The sequence below is a fragment of the Rhyacophila brunnea genome, unplaced genomic scaffold (assembly GCF_057557595.1).
Source record: "Rhyacophila brunnea isolate RB1 unplaced genomic scaffold, BYU_Rbru_1.0 scaffold_24, whole genome shotgun sequence".
NCBI lineage: Eukaryota > Metazoa > Arthropoda > Insecta > Trichoptera > Rhyacophilidae > Rhyacophila > Rhyacophila brunnea.
Window position 1 is genome coordinate 3807255 of NW_028232904.1, and position 24033 is coordinate 3831287.

Here is a 24033-nt window from a genome sequence, read left to right on the forward strand (position 1 = left end):
AAACGACCACTGCTCTCAAACGATTGTAATTTTTATATTCGTTCTTTCATTTGTCACCCATATGCGACGCATTACCTGACTACCCCCACGAGACGTCACTGTCTCTTATTATAAGCAAAAACAAACATGTTTAGGCAAATTTACATAATAATAATATATAGGTGCTTGTTACCCGGATCATAGGTAGGGGATATAGAAGGGTGATGTCCACAGAACAGATAATAAATAGAATACCGATAGGCTATATTCAATGCGCCGCATCTTGATGCAGGGTTTTGAATGTGTGAATGTCCTACGAAAATGAAGCACGCATTATGCACGTGCAATAGTGTGTGTAATACCTACACCAACATTAAATGAGCGTAAATGCATAACCCGAGAGCAGTTTTCGGTATTCAACGTAAAATGTATTCTTGACACATGTGTAAGTTTAACCCAGATTCTTCCTTACTCGAGTCGGTTACCTGCTATCGCCTTACCCGTTATGTATTTCAGTTCCCATTATTTCTGAGTTCCCTCTATATATTATACAATTAAAATTTTTGATGCCATAGGTACATACAATTTGGCTTAGCTAGACCCTGTTTATTACATTGTCTCCAATCCCGGAATCCAGGGATTGGGATCGTGAACAGTACAATACTTTGCCAAGACCCACATAATCGTTCTTCAAGAATATGTACCTAATTAATTAAAATTTTAGTGCACAAACATTCATTGAACTAATTCAAAAATTGAAAATTAATATTTTGACAGAACGTAGTGATTTTGACGCAATTTCTGATATGTTTAATAATTTGTACACCAAATACCTACCAGGTGTCACGGAAAGCATTGTTTCCAATGGATACCTAACAAAAATATGTTAAATATCATACAAAATAATGTAGAACTTACTTGAAGACGTAATCAAAATTGGATTGTTTTGAAAGTTTGCTGGAATTCCCCTTTGTAAACATCTCAATGACCTGCCTACATTATTTTATTATAATGTTCACTCTCTTTTCATAAGAGTTTTTGTCTGATTAATAGGTAATATTGTTAGTTAAAACTGTCTTTCTTCGCTTTTCCTACTTGTCCTCAAACGACATTTTTACATACCTATAGAAAATAAAATGTTCGTTTGTTTATCTTTCCTGCTGATTCCAAATTTGAATTTTCACGGCTGATAAAGTTTGAATATCGATATTCTATCATTGACACCTCGTATCTGACATTCAATATTTTTGATAGGGGGTAGAGTTAAAATGCTATACTTACATAAGAACTATAATTTTTGTTTTTATTTAATATCATTTAATAGTTTTTGTATAACATTTTAACTACCCCCTGTCAAAAATATTGATTGTCAGATACGAGGTGTCAATGTTTGACATCGATATTTTGGATTCGATTTTAACTTCTTTTGTTTCACTTGGCTGTCAAATTTTATTTTTACATGCTGTCTGCCTAGATACAGATATTTTAATATTGAAGAATGTAATTACTATAATTTTGTTATGTACCTACCTACCTAAGATATATATAGGTATATCGTATATCAATAAATGAAACTGCTTCGTGCGAAGCCGGGTACTTCGGCTAGTAGGTATATTATTATAAAATTAGTCAATATACCAGCTACCTACCTACTTAGTGTAGTAATAAGTTTAAAAAACATTTAATTAAGTAATATGTTTATTTTATTTTTAGAAAAACATGAAATTCTTCATTGCCGTATTCGCCCTTGTGGCAGCAACCCTTGCCCTGCCCCTGGCTGAGGAAATTTACGTTGCAGATATACCTATTGGTAAGTAAATTGCATAAATAAAAACATGTTATTTTTGATGACTAGATTCTATTCTGATTTTTTTTAAATAAATCTCTAATTTCTTAGAATCAACCCACTTGTACCACGAATTCGTTCGAGTATCCGTATTGGAGTTTAAAGTTTGGGTATCTCTGTATTAATACGTTTAAATATATTTCTCGCCGAAAATCAATGTAGAAGAAAAAAATATGTCAATAGGTACATTCAGATAGTAGTCAGGAATATTAAATAGCTATCGAACACATAATATTATTATTATTTTTAAATTTTATGCATGTTCTTCTTCTTTTCCTGGGTTTGCAACCTTTTGACAATCAATTATTATTGTCATCTTACCCGAATAAATAATTGGTAATATAAGGTTACCTACCATTATTTTACGGTATTGTATTGTTTTCGTCTAAGAGGATGAAACCGGTCCTCATCTTCATTCAATATACAATACAATTCGTTATACAATACATTTTGATTTATTTTCTATAAAATTTGTTCTACCTACCTATTATTTTTTTAATACTTACCTACCTATGGGCACGCAACAAACAAAGATAAAAAATGTAATTGCATGGCTGCATCTAATTGTAACACAACTACCATAATCAATAATTCAGTATGTAAACACAGTCAAATAGAGTCGCCTTTCCAACAAAGAGAACAATTTATTTTCATGTGTCATATTTAGAAAGGTTCATTTGGCAAAGGCGTCAAGCAAAACAACATGAATTGTTTTGCATCAAATGGCCCAAATATGTAAGATAAATCCAAAATTATTTCCTTTTACCCGGCGGCTGTAAATTTAATTAAAAAAATAATTGAAAAATCTCCGCGCCCTTTTGTAGTGAAGCGTAAAGTGGTTTTGAAAAAATTCGAACGAGCTGTCAAACTTCGAACTGTCAGATTAAAAAAACGATCGCTTATTTTTATTGTAATCAAACAACGATTTTATCACAATTTACAGTGTTTACAAGATGTTTTTCAGATAAATAATCGTGTAGGTATGCCACGTTATCTCTATAATATCGTGAAACATTCACTTACCGATAGATTTAGCGATATCATAATTCATATGTCGTAATTTTGCAGTTGGGCATTGTTTACTCGATTACTGATTGTAGCTAGCTACTTCATTCTTTCATAAAGTGCTAATCGCTTCTTTGCGTGATTGAAGATATCGCGTGCGTTGGGAACATCCGATATGGCAAACTGCCAATTTCAGATTTCTGGCAAAATGCCAAACATAGTATTATTAAGTACCTACTTACCCACTTATTTGGTTGAATGAGTAAATTGTTTCCATGACAACGTAGATTTTTAAAAGAAAACAGAATAACAGAACCCTATCGTGTTCCCCAATCATAATATTGTGTCAAAATCTTCAATTATTTTGTACAGGTAACCTACCTTTAAATAAGTCATACCTGCCCACAAAGTTGTTAAAAACTTCTTCTATATAGAGATGGAGGCTAAATGTATGAAATTGAAGCAAAAAAGAATGTCTGGTCTACTGATTAAGTTAGCTGCAGTTGACTTTGCATTGCAGGATCATTTGAAGTCAACTTCACACTTCTACCATGAAATTTCACTATACTTTCAGATTTAGCCAATAAGTTGATTACATACATGATAGAATAGTGTATAATTAAATTCACAGCCAAGCTTATAGTGTCATGGGTCCCAGGTTCGAATTCTGTGTCTGGCAAATACACATATTCATTTACATAAAAACAAAAATCTGTTAATACAAACCTCCATCCTGTGGAGGCCCATATTATAATCTTATTAGGATCGGACATGGTTTAAAAAAAATTCAATTTAACATTTCACGTATCTGACATATTATTATCTCATCAAAGCAGACGTTCAAATATAAAAATTTAACTGAAAATATCTGGAATAATACTTCTTCGTCAATTTTATAAAGCGGCAAAAAGACTATTATTTTTAAGATTAATAGTAACATTAAATACATAAATGCATTTATGTAGGTTTTATAAATAAAACAACAGACTTCATACTGGAACGTCAGCCATCATTTCGTCTTTAGGGCTGCCGATAGATAATCAAACTACCTTCAAAAATCCTAATACGGAATGCTTATTAGACTCCTTTTATCCAGAGTCCAAATTCTTGACTACCCACGTTTCTGATATTCATCATAGTCATTCTTGTCCACGAATTTCCTCTAAACTTGCGTAGGTATGTCATCAATATTTTGGCATCCTTCGGAAGCCTTCATAACATTCTAACGATGTAGCCAGCCCAACAAATAAGGAAAAAAGTAAGGAACATACTGATTCATTGCAGTATAAAAATGGACAATGAAATTCGCCATCTTGGAAAGAGACGATTTTCCGTAAACAAATATGACGTGGTCTGTACGCGTGCATATGAACTTTGTATGTGTAATTTTGTGTATTTTATGTTTGTGTATCACGCAATGTCGGCCATATTTGCCGGCCTTTCTGATTGCCGTGATTTGTACATTAGCGTTCCTTCTTTTTTTTATTCGTAGAGCCAGCCCAATTCGATTTAAAAATATCATTTTAATTAAATTATTTATTTTTTATTCACCAAAAGACCAGGGTCGGGAGACATAGACTAGTGGTTTGGCTGTGTAGTAAAGAACGGCATCCCTGATGCTAAGGATGTAGAGAGAATTTGTGGCAGATAGAGGGTAATGGAGACATTTCCTGAAAACGTCCAAAACTCAGATTTGGTTGTAGTGAATGAACGTAGTTTAAAGATTATTTTCGGTTTTTTTTGCCACAATACAATTATCAAATTAACATTGGATGACTTGGCACTGTTCCATATTGTAAATATTCAGTTTTCCTGTCTGCGTTTTGTTCTCAGAATGCTCACTAGTGGACGGAAGTCAGTGAACGCATTTCAATATGCAGAGAAATGAGAAGCAGAATCATAATATACAACTTAACATTAAAGATTGTAATATAATTTGTAAATAATACATATTATAACAAGACTTAATATCGTCTGTTCTGGCAGAACACACTAACTGGAGAATACCAGTTTTGAGTAATTTGACTTTGAAGTTGTTAAAATGTTTGAAATGGTCTATCATGTGAGTTTATTAAGTAATCGTAAAAAGGATGACTTTAAAATAAAGACTGTTTATTTATTAAGAAGGTTTCCAAACGGTAAAGTTTGAAATAAGGAACATTTTGGTATAACTAACTCAATATGTCATTTTTTCGAATTAGTGTCTTCTGCCAGAACAGTGACGATATATTAGTACTAATATAATATACTTTTTGTATTACCACACTTGTCTAGATGGTTGTTACAGAACGTTATCGTATAGTTGAATTAATATCTAACTATAGAGATAACAATATTCTCTACATTTATGAAAATAAAACAATGATATAATACAATACTTTAGTAACGTTAAGATTGAAATCATAAGTATGGAACAATTTAATGCAGATTAACTAAAATAGATTGTATATTCTTCGACAAGCCTACTAAAAATGGGAGGAGTATTGCTAAGAGGAAATAGTCCCGGAATATTGCAATAATTTATAAATTATTTATCTAATTTAAAAACAAAATTGCTATATATATAGTTAAATATTATTACGATATATTAGGTATAAATAATTACAAGATAAAAAGAACTTTTTATACATCTACAATGTTTGTAAATTTTCTGTTGAATCATATAAACTTGACTTGACTAGCTTAAACGATCAAAAAAAATTGTACTTGATAGAAATAATACTGAAATGTCATACTGATTTCCATAGTAATGCATGTATATATTAATAATTTAGTTGCTAGGACCCCAGACCCCTAGCAACCAATAATGGTGTCGAAATAACTTTTCATACAAAACAGAATTAACTGAAAATGAATTCAATTCTACTTAAATATGGCTAAAAGTATTAAAAAAATGCATCGGCATCGTGTTCTGATATATTCTAAAAGTTTCAAATGTCTAGCTAGTCAGGAAGTTGGTTAAAAATCGATTGCAAGATTTGTACCGGACAAAGAACCACCGGACAAATAAGAATACGAGCTAAGAAAAACATTGTAAAAAATGAGACGATTCTCAATGTTATGTATTCAATATTTCTATGTAAACTTTTAATATTTTTTTGTGATGGGTTATAAAATAACCTCAGAAGATTGGAGAAATATACAAATATAAATAAAGTCATCTTATATTATACTTATTTGAATGTTCGATCACTAAAACACTTGGTTTGTTGCTCTCCAGATGAGTCCCTGGTGGAAAAGTTCAACTTCAAGCACCTGAGCTTCGGAGCGGCGCTTAGCTTCCAGGACTCGTCCAGGTCCTCCGCCCGCAATGCCATCGACGACAAGATCATCGCCCTCCTCGAGAATGCTCGTCAGCATTTCGAGGAAGGCATGCCCGCCATGGGCATCCCTGTCCTGGAGCCCCTCACCGTGCCGCATCTTGGATTCGCCATCTATCAGAAGTTTATCATTAAGTATGACATAATTATCTTAAGTTTTCATTTTTACTTCACTCAGATTGTAAAAACATCTAATCTTGACTTCATTCTCACCTTTGGCTAAAGCTGTACGCAGCCACAGTAATTCGTAGATGCGACCAGTGCCATGCGCTTATTTACTATTGTTTACACTAGTGATGAAGAGTGACTTTTTGAAAGAGACCTCAACTGAATTTAAACGCCCTTAATCGCCCTCGATGGCTGAGCGGGTTAAGCGCCAGCCTATAACGTCGTAAATCTCAGGTTCGGATCCTGGGTCTGGCAAGTACACATATTGATTTTCAATTTATGTACGAGTCAGAGTATGGACTATGGAGAATAGATTGAGCAAGAGGCTAACATCCATTTATTGTAAAAACAAAATCTGTTAATACAAAATCTCCCAAAGGCCCATATTTATGATCTTATTAGGATATGGTAAAAAAAAAATTGTGCTATCGATGAGTTGGACATGAAAGCTTAATATAAGTATTTATAATTTTTCATGATTACTTTTCCAGGGCCGATATGACTTTCGAGAACACGGTGATCGCTGGTTTGAAGAGTTTCATCATCGAGAATATCAACTTTAAGATTGTCGGCCTCAGTATGAACTTCGACTTTACCCTGCCGCGCATGGTAATGGACTGTAAGTTAACTTTTGTATCTAGGCTTTTCACCATTGCAAATCATGTCCGGTAACTTATGCAGTTCAACATATTACACTTCACCGTGAAATGTTGTATCGGAAATATATGGCCGTATATTAAAGACAGCCCAACCTATTTGGGTCGTATAGTACTGACATAAAATCATGTCTAAATAAAACACGGTTCTTGTCGGTTTACACTTTACAGGAAGCCAGCAGCAAACAAATTTTGAAAATAGCCGATATATTGGATTATTTGTTAAGTTAGGTTAGGTTTTCATTCTTGAATTCATAAATTTAGCCAAAATCACCCATGAAGATTGAATTAATGTTCATATTGAATCTAATAAAATTGTAGACCGCATAGTATACGGTCATCTCTTTCCGATAGAAAGCTCACGGCGAACTGTGGCACGGTGAAATGTTTTACGTACAATTTACATGTCACCATTGCAAATCGCTGTGTAAAGTGCGAAATTGATTATTTTTCCACACATAAGAATAACTCAATCGAGAAAACCGATTACTTCACTTATCTGGGTTCCATCACCACCGCTGACAATTATATGAAAACATAAATCATATGTCGAATACAAGAACCAGTGGTTCAGGGTGTTGGATCATCAGTGACACGTTTGAAAAAGGTCTTTTGATATTTAAAAGAGAGATTCTGAGAGTGATATTTGGAGCCAAGAATGAAGATGGCGCATATGTCACAGCCGCTAATGTTACGAGGAATTTAGAATACCCTTCATATTCTAAAACATCAATATTTCCTGATTAAAATGTGCTGGTCATCGATACAGTTCTATAGGGAAACAACTCAAAATTTAAAAGTTTTGAATTAATAATGCAATTCGATGTAGAGAGGTCTTTTATTAAAATTCATTAAAAATAAAAATCAAAAATTTCTTCAACGGGCTATAAAATTGAATAACCCTTTCTGTGATTAATCATTAATTCAATTATAAACGAGAATGTTTGGGTTGATTATTGGTTAAACTGTAAAATTTCATTGTGCATTGTTAAGTTAATTTGAACTAAATATAAAAAAAAACACATTTAGTTAAAAAATCAAGGCTTTACATTGAAATGAGAGTTTTCTGAATATTAAATGAAAATTTTCAAACGCAAGAATAAGAATGTTTTGAGTTGTTTTCCTATAGAACTAAGGTATTGTTATGTTTAACAAATGTCAGTTGTTTTTGACATGAAACCATCTGGGCGGAGCAGTGTTGGAAGATCCAAATTGTGGTCGTTGGATGATGTACCGTTGGATTTGCTAGGAATAAGCCAGTAAATCATTGTTGACCCATATAATATATTATGTACATGTACCTACGTCAGTAGCGAAGGGTGGAGGTAGGTTTTTAAGATCCGCCATAAATAGTGCACATTAAACTTTGTTAGTCATACGTATTTGCTTTTATTGAACTAAGACTACTATTTACAGATGGTTTTATAGTTAGTTTTTTAGATTAGTTTTTAAAAATCTATTAAACCCTGGCTAACCGTACCATAATAGTTTTGGTATACTTTGGGCGATACGTCAAAATTGTGCACACTTTTTCATTCATACTTATTTATTTTCGTTGGATTAAGAATACGTATTACACATATTATAGGTTCATTTCTTAAATTCATTTAGCCCTGCCTAAACCAAACTATAATAGATAAAAAATATTATTCTATCTATAAGATATCCAAAAATATCTATGATTTAATTGCATAATTTTAGATATTTTATAGATAGACAGACGAGGATTTTTTGACTTCTATTATCTACTATGGCTTGGTTTACGCAAGTTTTAATTGAATCTTAAAAATTAACCAACACCATCTCTAAATAATTGTAGTCTTAGTTCAATGAAAACAAATAGTAAGTATGACTGAGTGCAATATTTTTGGCGGATCTTAACAGCCTACCTCTACCCTTCGCCACTAACCTACGTGGGTATGTGACAAACAATTAGTGTCGAGACAATCAAATTGGTACCTGAATTGTATGTAATTTTAATATTTAAGATTTGACAATTGTTCACAATGATGGGCGAGATCGTTTAATCTGCTTCTGTGATTTAACCAAGTATACTGACTCGGATTTGACTCTTTCTTTATAAATTACAGCGCAGTACAAGATCAAAGGAAAGGTGGCGAGCATTATTCCCTTCAATCCTCACGGTGAAGCCAAGTAAGACTTTCGATTAATATATTACTAGCTGCCCGGAACAACTCCCTACGGGAGCAAATGCGGTGTGGTGTTAGTTTTGCTATTTGCTAATGAAAACTAAAATTGGTATAGTAGAAATTTCAAGTTAGGTTTTAATATTTCATAAAAGTGGGATAATATTATATAGATTTCTGTTAAAAATTAAGTTAATACTACAGAACAGATTAATAAATCGAATTCCGATAGGCTATATCCCAATACAGCATATTTCGATGCAGGGTTTTGAATGTGTGAGTGTCCCACGAAAATTAAGCACGGATTATATACGTGAAATCGTGTGTGTTGCAACCTTCAATACACCAAATATTAAATGAGCGTCATTGCATAAACTGAGAGAACTGGTCAGAACGAAGGACAATCTTAGAAATACGTATTCTTGACACGTGCTTAAGTTTATCCCATATTCTTCCACACCCATTAGGTATTTCAGTTCCCATTAATTCTGTTTTTCCTTATAATGGTCTGATTAATTCATATCATGTTATTTTACAATGTCTGTTTGGAGTATTGGACCTAATAAGTAGGTTGATCGACGCACATGCTCTCCAGCTGGTGTTTTATCAGGATTGATGACAATAGCGTGATTGTCACTTTGCAATTCGTGCATGTGTGCTTTAAAGAATTTCAATAATTCATTGTGCTCATTCAATAGGGCGTCCAGTTCGCCGACGATGCGCCTTAGGCGAATTGAGGTTATTGTAGCCGCAACGTACATCCACACGATTGATGTCCTCACCGCCCATGAAGTAGATTTGTAAAAATTTATGTGGTTCGTTTGGCATTGGCAGCAATGAGCCTACTTTGTGGTATACTTGGCCTTTGATTTTGAACGTAGAATGGAATTGTTGACCATTTGCCGCAGTATTGTGAACTATTTCTGTTGCTCCGAACGAAGTCATTTGGAAGCATGAATTGAATGTGCGAATGGACTTCAGGAACAGGTTTGAATCTGGAACCGTGCCGATGAGCAAGCCGTTCAATGGTTCTGGTGGTATCTCAATTTCTGGTAGTTGCACTTTTTCTGATGCGCAACACATCCCGGCTCACTCATGTTTGAATTTGAGCGCATGACAATGGGGACATTCTTTGTCCATAGCACCAATCAGCACTTTCGGATGAGCGGAATATTCAATATCTGGCTCGTACTCGAATGCGAGACGAAGAAACGAAGCAGATGTAAATGCTCAATGTTCTTGTTGGCGTTGTCAGTTATTTGCTCTGCATGTGTTAACTACGAACCGGCGCGCTTGGCTCCATTCTAATTGTTGTTGTTGATTTCCTTCAGCTCGTGCCTCTTGTGATTGAGATGCACGCAATTGCGACATGCTCACACGCACGTTTTTGTTATCTTGTTGGATTTTTTCGTCTGTTCTTTCTGCTCTACTATTTCGCATGTTTGTTGCTTTATTCGTTTGACGGTCCAAATGGCCCCCCTTGCGTTTTGCTGGCATTGTGCACTGTAATACACGCACACAAAAATAGATAAATTAAAATAAATCGAAAATTTTGCACGCACTGCGTTGTGATATACCGAATGAAATGTCAAAATGACGCGACGCTTCTCTTGAATTCTTCTCGGACGTAGCGCCATCTGTCATTCAACAACATAAATAATTTCGTTCTGTTTGAAATACGAACGACGGTTAAATTTTTCATACAAAAATAATAAAATCGCGATTAAAAAATAGGAGGGTTGGGGTGGGAGGGTGAAAATTTGGTGTTATAGGTATTTTTTGATGCCAAATAATAAAAAAAAAAATTGTCAAAAAAATAAAAAAAAAAATTTTCTGGATAGAGATACCCTAATCACCTAGCGATATGAAATATACTTGTTGACCTATTCTCATATCTAACAAATATACATAAAAAAAAATCATAAAAATCGGTTGAGCCATTTCGGAGGAGTGCGACCACAAACACCGTGACACGAGATTTTTATATATATAGAGATTATAAATGCTATATAGAATACAACAACAATTACTAATTTTCAAGATATAGCACATACATAATTCCAGTTCTTTTTTAGGCTAGTTAGTTAATTAAGCTGGTGCTATAGACCAGTGCTCCGCAACCGGTGTGCCGCGAGAGGATGCTAGGTGTGCCGCGGCGCATTGTGTCAAAAATGCAAATAATTTTGTATATTATACAATACTTACTTAATGGCCAAATTTGCGTGCATGGCTGGTAATATATTTGAGCACCTAACTAAAATTAATAAAAAAATGCAAGGTCAGAATGAAAATATTTTGATATGCTTCACCACCGATGTGACGCTAAAAATGAAATTCGCCAATTTTCCATCGGGTATTTTCTAGATTTAGGTTAATAAAGAATATCCTCGGATTTCCGACAAAGCTATCGCAGTTCAGCTCCCATTTTATACGACATATACCTATGTGAGCAAATTTTTTCAACTCAAGCTATAATTAAAAATGATAAGCAGTTATACTTGACGGGTGATAAGAACTTCGGGTTTCTCTTTCGTCAGAGCTCTAGTCTGGGGGGCCAGGCTCAGGGGGGGCGGGGCGTAGCAGATCAACCAGATAAGTGAAATTACAAATTTTCTGTAATGGTTAAAAAAAAGTCGCCTGCGGCGCTATATTACTACCCTGATACTAATATTATTAAATATCCGATTGGGGAGTGTTTGTATTAATAAATACAAAAAATAGCTAAACATACAATGAATACCATTCATTTTACTTCGAACACCATTTGAAAAACACTACCTAATTTAGAGTATCACACTGTCTTTAACCTTAGCGATAGGTAGGGGGCCCGCTTCAGCATGTGGAGTCCATATTTTGATGTATAAATTGTTTTATCTGTGGTGTGCCGCGGAATTCTGGGAATACCTTTGGTGTGCCGCGGGTGAGAAAAGGTTGCGGAGCACTGCTATAGACCATTCAGCTCCATTGCAACTAAACAACCCTCTTCCAAGATCTCTATCCCAAGCTCTCTTTCTCTCTCCAGTTGGTCAGATCCAGCCTCTCTTTGTCCCTCGTTCCACATCAGATTGTAGAGTTAAAGAAAAAAGGCTCAAATGGAGATTGGTTGGTCACATCTTGATGAAAGAATACTCCTTGGAGAGTTCCAGTCATCCATTAGTGTCTACCAAAGTGTGATACGCGTACCCCCTGGGGTACGGGAAGAGTTTGGTGGGGTACGCGCTGCACCGGGTTTTGGCTGCGCCTGGTACAGAAAGCATTAATACAACATCCATGCTAGATAGAAGGTTTATCGCATGCTGAAGAAGAGCAATTGTTGGAATTAGCTTCAGACAGATTCTTGAAAAGTTTAACAGATAAAGTCCTGAAATACATCTTGCCTTTTCCAACTTCATATCTATGTGAACTTGCTTTTTCAGCGTTTGAAGACATTAAGTCAAAAAAAAAAGAAACAGAGGGGTACTCAGTGTTATGAAAATTATAGAGGGATACACAGATGTCGAAAGTTTGGGGAACATCCGAAAGATTGACGAAACAGTTAACTTCTGCGGACGTACGTTGCAACACAAATGTGCAGGATTGAGAGATTAATGGCTTTTTTAGGCGTCAGCTTCTTGATTCTGATTGATTATTTCCTAAAAATGCGAGATCACCAGACAAATACTAGTGCAGTGACACATATCTTGTGGATAAAATATAACCATATAATAATATTTGTTTTCTATCTTCCAGGGTTGAAGCCAACGGAATTAACATCAGGGGTGTGGCCAACCTGGGTACGCGAGGAGACGGAACCATGCTGATCAAGAAACTCGCTTTGCAATTGAACATCGACAGCACCAAGGTAAAAAAATCATGATTTTATATATGATTTTTCAATTATGATTGTGACAATTATGATGGCGTTGAATAAAAATAAGGGGGCGGTGGAAGCCTATTCGACGATTGCATTCTGACGTAGCGAATCATGGCACCTTACGAAGGCTCAGAGCAACCGTATACTGAGCTTAGAAAACAGATGTTTGCGACGGATACTGGGTGTGCGGTACGGGGAGATAAGAGAGCGCACCAAACAGCCTCTCATCACGCTGAGAGTGAAGAGGCGACGTTGGACCTGGCTTGGCCACGTGCTGCGGATACCAGAAGAGAATTTCAACCTGGCTTGCCTGTGCTTCAAGCCAACCGGATTCCGGCGTCCTGGAAGGCCGCTAAATACTATCTATATGTGTATACGGCGGAGCTTCGGGATGCTGGTTTGACCTGGAACGATGCAAGAAGAATGGCAAGCGACATGGATTCTTGAAGGCGCCTCGTCATGTCTATATGCTCTAACTAAGGGGCGGATATGGCCGAAGAAGAAGAAGGAAGCAAAAAAAAACTTGTTAGCTAGCTAAAAAGAAACTGCTAGTGATTTAAGACTGCTGCTGACAAAAATAGGGCCGAACATTAATGAATTGATTACATCTCACCAAGTTCATCCAAGTTTTGCCTTCTACACAGTTTACCACCGCAGGCCAGGCTTTCCGACATTATTTTTCCCTTCTTGTCAGTTGAAGAGGATCCTCTTTGGTGGTTGGGTGTCTTCCATCCTTCAAAGGTGACTTGTAGCCCAAATTTCAAGTATGAAACAATATAGGATTACCGTACATAGCAAGGCCTGAACAAAAACGATGCATAAGTACGAGTGAGAAAGTATTCGGCACCCTTATAATCTCTGCGACACGCGCTAGAGTAAGATAGAAGGTTTACAGATGTGGGAGATGGTTTGCTACGGTGTCGCCGCCAAATCTTAGTTTATTGCAATAACTAAGCATCGATAACCGTGTTGCTAAAATTGCTATTTTTTGTGTTAAATATAAAGTCAGTGTTAAATATTTTTAGTTAATTAAGGGGGGACATGCTCAGCGTAGGTCAAAATGGAGCTTTTTTTCTATTTTCAAAGCATGATCCTGGACATTCCTCAAACGTTGTAGATAATCTATTTATATAATTTTGAAGCCTTATTATCCTTTATATTTATTTTAAACATTTGATGACTGCATAAAGTATTTTTATTACATAAAATAGTATTCTTTTAAACCTCTCGCTCTAATGTTTTAGAATATGGTCATATTTCAGTACATAAATGTGCAGTGGTGTTAAGATTTTTTACGTTTATTAATTTTTAAACGCATTTATAAAACCATCAGTATAATTTATGTCGACATTATTATAGTGAAATATTTACGATAAAAAATTATATTGATAATCTCTGTGATCCCAAATTTGACAAGAATTAGGCATTTTATTATTCAAAAAATGGGCAAGATTAATTATGGATATCTTTACCTAATGGTTGCATTTTGACCGCTTAAAAAACGTAAAAAAAATAGAAAATTATATTTTAATTCTGAGCGTCTAGTGCGAGCACCCTAGGCGAGCACCCTAGGCGAGCACTAGCGAAATGGTCTATGGTCTCAAACATTTGTATACGAATGCATTCGCTCGCCCACAAACCAAATGCACGGCACGCAGCTTCATTTAGCAATGCAATGGGTGGCGTCTAGATGTATCTATAGTCTAAGGTACATAGTTACCAATTTAACCACAATAAAAACATTCAAAGTTCATTTGACCTATGTACATTCGGTGTAATACTCTTTAATAACACATAACCTTTATTATTTTTTTATTTCAGATCAACCTTAGCGGCATCTTAGGCAATGGACTCATCAATAAGACCTTCAACTGGGTCCTCAACAAACTGACTCCAGGAGTGATCCAGCAACACAAAGACGGGGTAGCGGAAAAGGCTGCCGACATGATCACGGAAGTCGCAAACGAGTTCCTCAGCACTGTCTCCCTCAGCGATCTGATTAGCGGATAATACGGATAATCATATTATTTTAATGTTGCCAAACCATGAAACGTGATATCGTCAGTTTTTCCTTTACAAGTCACTAGCATTAGTCAGGATTATCTTTCTTGGATAATCAATGGATAATTCGTAGATAACGTGATATGGCTGCTAGTTCTGTGTTTATTGGCCGAAATCCAAATTTATGGTGTCGGATTTAACGTAAATAAGATAATTATATAATATAATATTGACTATCATATCGTTGACTTGCTTGAAAACTCGTGTCCAAATTGCCAAACTAACTAAGCCTATTAACTCCGGTTTTTTTGGCCAAAACTTTCATTAAATGCGGAATTAAATTTTGCATACTTAATGTTTTTTTTTTTTTTTAGAAAATATAGTCTACTATGTTACGTTTCTGAAAAAATTAAATACAGGGTGGCTATAATATGTAGTTATTTGATTAAAAATCTGTAAAAATTACATAGTTTTGTGGTCATTTTTTATAATGTGGACTTAACAGGTTTTCAAGCAAGACTTTCCCCTGTGTCAAAATGTAAAATTGTATCCAAAGAACTTCTATTGGAAGTTATACTTTTAATTTATATTAACTTTGATATAAATATATGAAGATATTTTAATATATGTATTAATCATTAAGGCTGCCATTTTACTGCTGCGGTTCTCAAACTGCGCGTTGCTAATTGTTGCTAAATTTGTCGCATGACAGTTAACTATTACGTATCGCTTGGTTTTACACATTTTTTTCTGTATATAACAAAAAAATTTAACATTTTATATTGTCACTGTTTTAATTCAAGCAAGCTCTCTGCGGTAAATAAATTCTATAATAATCGTTGTTAGTATTTTGTAATAATATATAATTTACACAAAGAACTGATCGAACAAAAAAAAATCTATATACATAATATGTTATGTAAGTAATTGTGTCAAATAAAATAAATGTTTTACTTTGTACGCCACTGGGCTGCTGTGTGTTTCGTCTTCTTCAAGACATTATTGTGCAAGTGTATCATTTGAATAATAAACAGAAAAACACAAACAAGTAAATCATCGTTGTGCTTATTTTGAAAAAAAAAAAACTATTTCAAATAATGTATTAAATTACGATTAATAAAAGTTTAAAGGATTTTTTGTTGCACCTCCGTGTTCTGAAATTTGTGTAAGCGTCTATTTTCAAAAACTGATATGTATGTATGTCACACATGTTTTCAAAATGTAACTAAACATGACGTCAGTGGCGAAGTGTTATACGTATTTGTTTTCATTGAATTGAGACTACAATTTACAGATGGCGTTAGTTAGTTTTTAAAATTCATTTAAACGCTGCAAAAACTTTCCTTTCAATTTCCTTTTCAACACATAGTTGTACAACAAAAATCATGTTATGTGATAACGCAGCACTAGATTCAATGTTATGGATACACTCCTTTAACTGTCAACATCTGTGCGTTAGATAATTTAAAAAATGTTGCCATCTCTTTCTATGCCAATTATAATACAAAGGTGTAAACATTCTAGTATTTTTGACTTATTTCGCATAAAATTTACTAGAACAAACCTACAAACTTATCTGAAGAATTGATGGGGAGCCAAAGTCGAAAACTACTCAATCAAGGCTCGCAAGTGCACAGAATCTTACATTCAAATGACGTTTTCAATATGGCGTCCATCGGGTAGTTCGTACTTCCATTTTGGACCGTTCTTCAGATAAGGTGCGAGGTGTTCGTCTAGCGCACAAAAAATACACAAGTGTGGACATAGCTTATAACTTCTAAAAACCCCCAAAATTTATATGAAAACTTAATAACTTACACCTTAATCATTTAAAATGGGTATATTCTTCTAAATTTAAAATATAATACAATGAGTTATGCTTCAAACACAAAAACACCGTTTACCACAAATATTTCATCGTGGACTTATCGGTATTTGAAAATAGACAACTCATATAATGTCATTGTCTGATATCTAAAATGACAATGATAAGGTAGCTATTTTTGGAACCAGGATATAACATATCACAGATATCAATAATGGGTATCTCTCAATGATCTAATTGATGAATCGTAATGTAGATAAACACGATATAATTATGATTCAAAACCATAAACATTTAGGTGACATGTAAATTGTACATAAAACATTTCACCGTGGCACAGTTCGCCGTGAGCTTTCTATCGGAAAGAGATAACCGTATACGATACGGTCTCCAATTTTATTAGATTCAACATGAAGATTAATTCAATTTTCATAGCTGATTTTGGCAAAATTCATGAATTCAAGAATGAAAACCTAACCTAACAAATAATCCAGTATATTGGCAATTTTCAAAAATTGTTAACTGCTGGCTTCTTGTAAAGTGTAAACTGACAAGCACCGTGTTTTATTTAGACATAAATCTTATGTCAGTACTTTACGACCCAAAGAAGTTGGACGGTCTTTAATATACGGCAAAATATCGTCACTGTTCTGGCAGAAGACACTAATTCGAAAAAATGACATATTGAGTTAGTACCAAAATGTTCCTTATTTCAAACTTTACCGTCTGGAAACCTTCTTAATAAATAAACAGTCTTTATTTTAAAGTCATCCTTTTTACGATTACTTAATAAACTCACATGTTAGACCATTATTTCAAACATTTTAACAACTTTAAAGTCAAATTACTCAAAACTAGTATTCTCCAGTTAGTGTGTTCTGCCAGAACAGAGACGATATTTCCAATACAACATTTCACGGTGAAGTGTGATACGGCGATCTGCATGTGTACAAGTATCCGGACACGAAACATTTATATCATCAAGCTGTTCTCCGTACTTACAGTGGATCCCCAATTTTACATTTTTCCGCTATTTGCATGTAATTTCTGCAGTCACGTTTGACTTTAGTCTAATTGATTCCCGGATTTGTTAGAAACACCATTAAAATTATGTCAATCATTAAAATGAATACTAGACTCATGTGTGCGTTTCTATTTATACACACGTCTGCAGTGCCCAAAACTATGGTCACACAATGCGATTATTTTTGCAAAGTTTTGTGTTGTTTTTGTTTACACCTGTTTCACATTTCACAGTAAATAAAAATATTGTCAGTTAAAAACAAAAAGGATTATTCTTGAAAATGTGAAAGAACACGTTGACATAATATGCAATCCAAACCAATTTGTATGATTTTTAATAAAATGTATTTACTTTTTTGTTGGTGCCTATGTTACGCCGAATGTGCGAAATTGATTAATACATGAAATGGGCAAAATTTTGCCTATCATGAAAAATGCAAGCCCGTTGCCTTATTCACGAATTAAACAAAATATCTGCCAAGTGCGTAAATTCAGCAGTAATTTTTCAGCCTAGTTCATGCATTGGACAAATTAGATAGTAGTGCTATGGTGGTGTTTTTTGCAACTAAACTAAATGTGTCAAATGCTCATGCATTGGTCAAAATTTACGTATATTATCTATGGTCAAAATAGATGGTCGCGCTGCGGTGGTATTTTTTGCAACTAATCAAACTAACCAAATGTGTCAAAAGTCATTGATTATAATATTAAAATATACCAATTAATAGCTACAATGACTTTCATATCCATTTACTATGCGCAAAAAAAATCTAGAACTATAATATGATAACGGAAGAATTTTATCAAAAGGTATTTTCGCGATTTGCTTCATGCTTGGGTATCAATCGTGCAATGGTCGATTGTATGTTTGTGATAGTTTGTTGATACTTGTTAGCTAACCTCAAAATGAACATTCAGTTGAATTCAAAATTAAAACCCTTACCTAACCCAACCTAATAATAATAATATTATATTATGTCCAATTATAACTAATAAAACCATCCGTATTAAATTTACTTTTTCTACTGTCATGTTGACAGTTTAAGAATTCAATACCCAGGCGAATTCACGTACTCGGCAGATAATTTACCTAATTCATGAATAAGGCAACGGGCTTGACTATTACATGAATTAGCAAAAATTTTGCCCATTTCATGTAATAGTCAATTTTGCACATTCGGCGTAACACCTACAAAAATATAAATTTGGGGTTTCACTGTATGCCTGTAAAAAATGTATAAACTAAGAAATCTTTTAAATCCATTTTTGGCCAAAATAATAAATATGGCAAATTATTCACCAGCATCTTTCTTGATTATCTTTTGGATAATCCACAGATAAGAACATCTCAATATGGCCGAAACAAAAATCTTTATTATTTGTCCAAAATGTCAATAATTTGCAAATCTGTTAAAAACTATGTTTATGGCCAAAATCAACTGGTTAATGTTTCAATTTGTGGTGATATATATATGTATATACAGTCGAACTTGGTTATTACGATCACGGAAATAGCGAGATCTCGGATGTAATGAGGAAACATTCGTTAACATTTTTTCTCCATAAAGTTATTCACTTTCATAACGAGCTACTTCTCGGGTATACGTAGCAAAACTGTTAATGTGTCGATCGTTTAAAAACAAAATTTTCGACCCTAAGCAATAAAACCCGACTGGGCAGTTAACTAGACCGATGCCGTCGGGATCGGATTACGTTTATGACACTAGTTAAGTGTCTAAGTACCTAATTGGTGTTTTCGCCGACAACATTGAAAAAGTATCCAAATGGTTGCAATTTCATGGAAAAAATCCAAGCTTTGTGAAGTCAGTAAGTACCTACCAGCGCTGGCGGCTCAGCACTTCATTACAATGAATGCCATGCTTGTTTTGGGGATTTTTACGATGGTTTTCAGATTTTTTATGTTCTATGCTTAAATAGAATGTGACACGAAAAATGTTATATAACAATATAACGAGTAATGCTTATAATGAGCAAATTGAGTCGGTCCCATCTTTCTCGTTAATAACCAAGTTCGACTGTACTATGTTTAATCAAATCAAAAACACTAATGTATTAATTTTATCTTATATTTAATAATATATGTCCAAATTGTAAAGGTTTTCAAAATCTACTCATTCCAACTTGCAATACGATCATGTTTTCTTTATCATTGGTTAATATCAAAGGTGTCAAATCTTCTTCCATTTGTAACCAACTGAAGTTTCCATTTTTGTATGCAAACAAATATTAGAATAGATACTTTTCCAGTTGAGAATTTGTATGGACATCAGTGCGGTATTCCCAGAGTTCCTTCTTTTGCCGCATTACAATGTGTTCAGGCTTCATCTCAATAGATTAAGCTTTTCTTCAATATCTTTAGTTAATATCAGTAGCGAAGGGTGGAAGTAGGCTGTATTTGTTTTTATTGAACTAAGACTACAATACAGATGGTGCTGGTTAGTTTTTAGAAAACAATTAAGCCCTGTCTAAACCAAACCATAATAGTTTCGGAATACTTTGGACGATACAACAAAATTGTGCACACTTTCATACTTATTTGTTTTCGTTGGTTTAAGTATACATATTACACGTATTGTTGGTTCATTTTTTTTTAAATTCATTAAGCCCTGCCTAACCAAACTATAATAGATAAAAAATAGTATTCTATCTATAAAATATTCAAAATTATGTATGATTTCATGGCGTGATTTTACATATTTTATAGATAGACGAGTATTTTTGACTAATATCTACCATGCCTTGGTTTCCATAGGGTTTAATTGAATTTTAAAAATTAACCGACACCATCTGTAAATTGTAGTCTTATTTCAATGAAAACAAATACGTATGACTGAAAAAGTTTAGTGCGCACTATTTATGGCTTATCTTAACAGCCTACCTCCACCCTTCGCCACTACCTGATTGTGGGGAATATTTAACCATTGCCTGATAAAAACAGCCAAAGTATGTGGGAAGGATATTACCATTACCTGATTATGGGTTCAGTGGACCTAAGGTCCTTTTTTGCTTCAATGTCATACATTAAGTTACTATTTCCATAGAACAGGCCCGGGCAAACAACAGCCTTCAAGTATTTCTGTGGGGCCTGCGAGCTTTAATCATATTTCTGAAAAAACTTTACTTTTTTCTAAATTTTAACGCCTTTTTAAAAATAAAATTTAATATACATGAATTGCATCGTCGAAAAGAAGTCTGTGAATTTTACAACACTCCTAATTCGGACAAATTTGATCAACTTAAAGATTCTGCTAGAAAAATGTTGGTTATTTTTGGATCAACTTACATAATATTTATGTGAACAAACAATTTCAATTATGAATATCAATAAAACTCTTTACGATCAAGTATCACCGATGAACAAGCACTTTTAAGAATCTCAACTACAAAATTAATACCTTTTTCATGATAATAAATAATGTATGTCTAAAAATTATATTTTACTTGTGGCCAGCGTTGCCATTATTTCTTGCCAGATCTAGCATTTTTTGACAGTTTGCAAAAAACGCATCTGGCTTGTGGCATTTTTACTAGCATTTTTTAAAATGTGCTGAAAATATACTGGATTTTGTTTATTTATTTTCACGCGCATCAAATTTCTGACTATCAGATCCCTTACTCAATGCAGGTATGTCGTTACCTATTTTAGTAGCGTGAGAAATAAAACAACATAATTTAACACATTGAAACAATAGGAGCATTCATGGCCTTATAATGAAATGGTATCATATAATTTAATGAGTGCTTAGGTATGTGACATCAGTTTGATGATTATCGGAATGACATGAAACGAAAATTGAACGCCGTTGACACAATACCTATAGGCATTTGTTGCCAATTTTAACAGAATGTATTTCTGTTAAAATATGTGGTTGTTTCACTTCTTTCTCGGTAGAATAAGTTAATTTACTTGCAATTCTATTTTCACAAAATCTAGCGTTTTTTCCTGCCAACTAGCTTGTTTTCTTACCCCGTCCAGTGTGTTTTTGTCAATGATGGTTGGCAACACTGCTTGCGACCCGCTGTTCATTTTATATTCCTAATATGGCACTTCATCCGAAAAGTTTGCCCAGGCCTACTGTAGAAGAAGGCTTTTATCATCTTTGTATAATTATTATAACTATGTTATTTTTTTACTGGCAATATTTTTAATTAAAACATGTAATGCCTAAATAATATCTAATATCCTAACGTAAATGTTAACAATGGCCTTTGAAAAATTGTTGAATGTTACATTTTTTATCACACTATACAATTGCATTACATTATTGAATATATATATGTGAAAAATATATGATATATTTTGTATGTTACCTATATTTTTAAGTATTATTGTAAAATACTATTATTGATTGAAAATTGGACCGAGTTATGCATCTGTATTTATTGTAAGATTTTCCTGAAACTGAACACAAAGAAACGCAACCTCATATTATGTTAACCAGTTCTATGCCTTCAGTGAGCTATCTCGCTCTATGAGGCCATGATCGACAGGCTGCACATACAAATTTTGTGAGTTATCTTGCCCGACTTTAAACTCAAATTACTAGCTACTGTCAATTGATTTGCATAATCTAAAAAATTAAACACATATTGACATCTGTTTGAATAATTATGAAATACTAAGCCACAAATTATCGGTATTATAGCAATTGTGGTAAGAGCTTTGCTCTATGTTCAATGTGTCTTTAAAAATTTACGGCCTGTCAGATACTGCCATTGTAATATCGTGAGGCATAGAGAAGGTTAATGCCATAACAACGGCGCCTGTCAATGTGGTGTGATATAGAAGCTTAATGAACCGTGCATATAGGTGTGTGAAATGTCCGGGGTTCCAGCGGCTAGCTCAGGTGTCCATCGAACCCCGGATTCACAAAAAAGAACGATATATTTATGTTTGTTAGGTTAAATAAAACACTAAGTCTTTCTTGTGCGGGTCTTAGCGTTATATATTTTAATATTTAGTTGCACAACATTATTTTGTAGTCTTTTACATATTTTGTTTTTACAATCAGTTTCGCAGGTCCGTACACGGTTTACAAAGGAAGCTTACTGACTTTTTTTTTATTCATTTCACATTCCTCGTACTCACGCCGACCAGCAAAAAGGACTCTCGTGATTGGCCAAATCTGATGGCATGATCTTTTGATTTGACGAATGACGAGGACCACCTCGGCGCAGGCGCGCGGAAATTTTACCGTTGCGCAATGCGCGGCAAAATTTATTATATTTAAATACTTATAATTAGTCTTAAAATTATCTCTTTCATCCATCATCATTTACACTTTTTAAATTAAATTAAATTTATCTTAATTACACCTCCGCCCAATATGTGATTTTCACACACCGGACGAAGGCCTTTACTTATGAATAAAAAATACTTACGTAGTTGAGCAAGGAATCAGATTAGATGTTTTATGAAACCGTTTCTAGAGGTCAGGGTTACGTTTCGACTTATAGCTACTAAATGATTATTTTACACCGGAAGAAGCCCGCCTGTAACAGGGGTGTATCATGTGACACATGTAAATTTGCCTACATCATCATGACGCAAAAGCGTCAGACATGAATTACAAATAGCAATTTTTCACATATTAAAGTATAATTACAAAATATGATTTTAAAACTCTATTCTTTCACTCGAAAAAGCCAGCATCCTAATGAATTTAAGCATGACTGTTGAAATGACATAGAAAAATTAAGATTTAAGAAGGCGTATTACAAACGGCCCTCGACTTTTATATGTAATTGGTTCTTGAAAATGTGTTCGAAAGTAGAGGGATGTAAAAAAAACATCAAAAAGTGTACTTTAAAACATTTATTTATCGATGGGTATAATAAAGTTAACAGCAATCAGGCATTAGCAATTTTCTTCGTAAACTTGTCGAGAGATAGTTGAATACCAACCTTTTACGTATTTGAGAAGGTGACGGGAAGTGGAGGAGAGAAGAGTGACTGCATTATCAATAAAAATCTAAATTTTAAGAAATGTATGAAATAGCGAATTGTAGTAAAGTCGAGGGCCGCCTGTATATGAAAGCGATTGCCGCAGAGGATTTCAGATCATTCTGCAACTAATGTATAGCCTTGTATATGTTACGCCGAATGTGCGAAATTGACTATTACATGAAATGGGCAAAAATTTGCCTAAATCATGAAAATGCAAGCCCGTTGCCTTATTCATGAATTTAG

The 24033-nt window shown here is 34.1% G+C and overlaps 1 protein-coding gene across 1 annotated transcript; it reads left to right on the forward strand.

The window, feature by feature from the left end:
- Positions 1–2442: 2442 nt before the first annotated feature.
- Positions 2443–15913, forward strand: LOC147068899 (uncharacterized). Its single transcript, XM_085951561.1, has 6 exons — positions 2443–2560; positions 6051–6285; positions 6810–6937; positions 9065–9128; positions 12851–12962; positions 14796–15913. Exons 1-6 carry the CDS (start codon positions 2548–2550, stop codon positions 14982–14984), a joined length of 741 nt encoding a protein of 246 aa, XP_085807687.1. The 5' UTR covers positions 2443–2547; the 3' UTR covers positions 14985–15913.
- The last annotated feature ends 8120 nt before the right edge of the window (positions 15914–24033 follow it).

What these genes read in the sequence shown, in the direction of transcription:
- LOC147068899 (XM_085951561.1), top strand. An exon ending in TATCAGAAGTTTATCATTAA is followed by an intron (nt 6,286 to 6,809) that starts GTATGACATAAT and finishes TTACTTTTCCAG; the next exon opens with GGCCGATATGACTTTCGAGA. An exon ending in AATCCTCACGGTGAAGCCAA is followed by an intron (nt 9,129 to 12,850) that starts GTAAGACTTTCG and finishes TCTATCTTCCAG; the next exon opens with GGTTGAAGCCAACGGAATTA.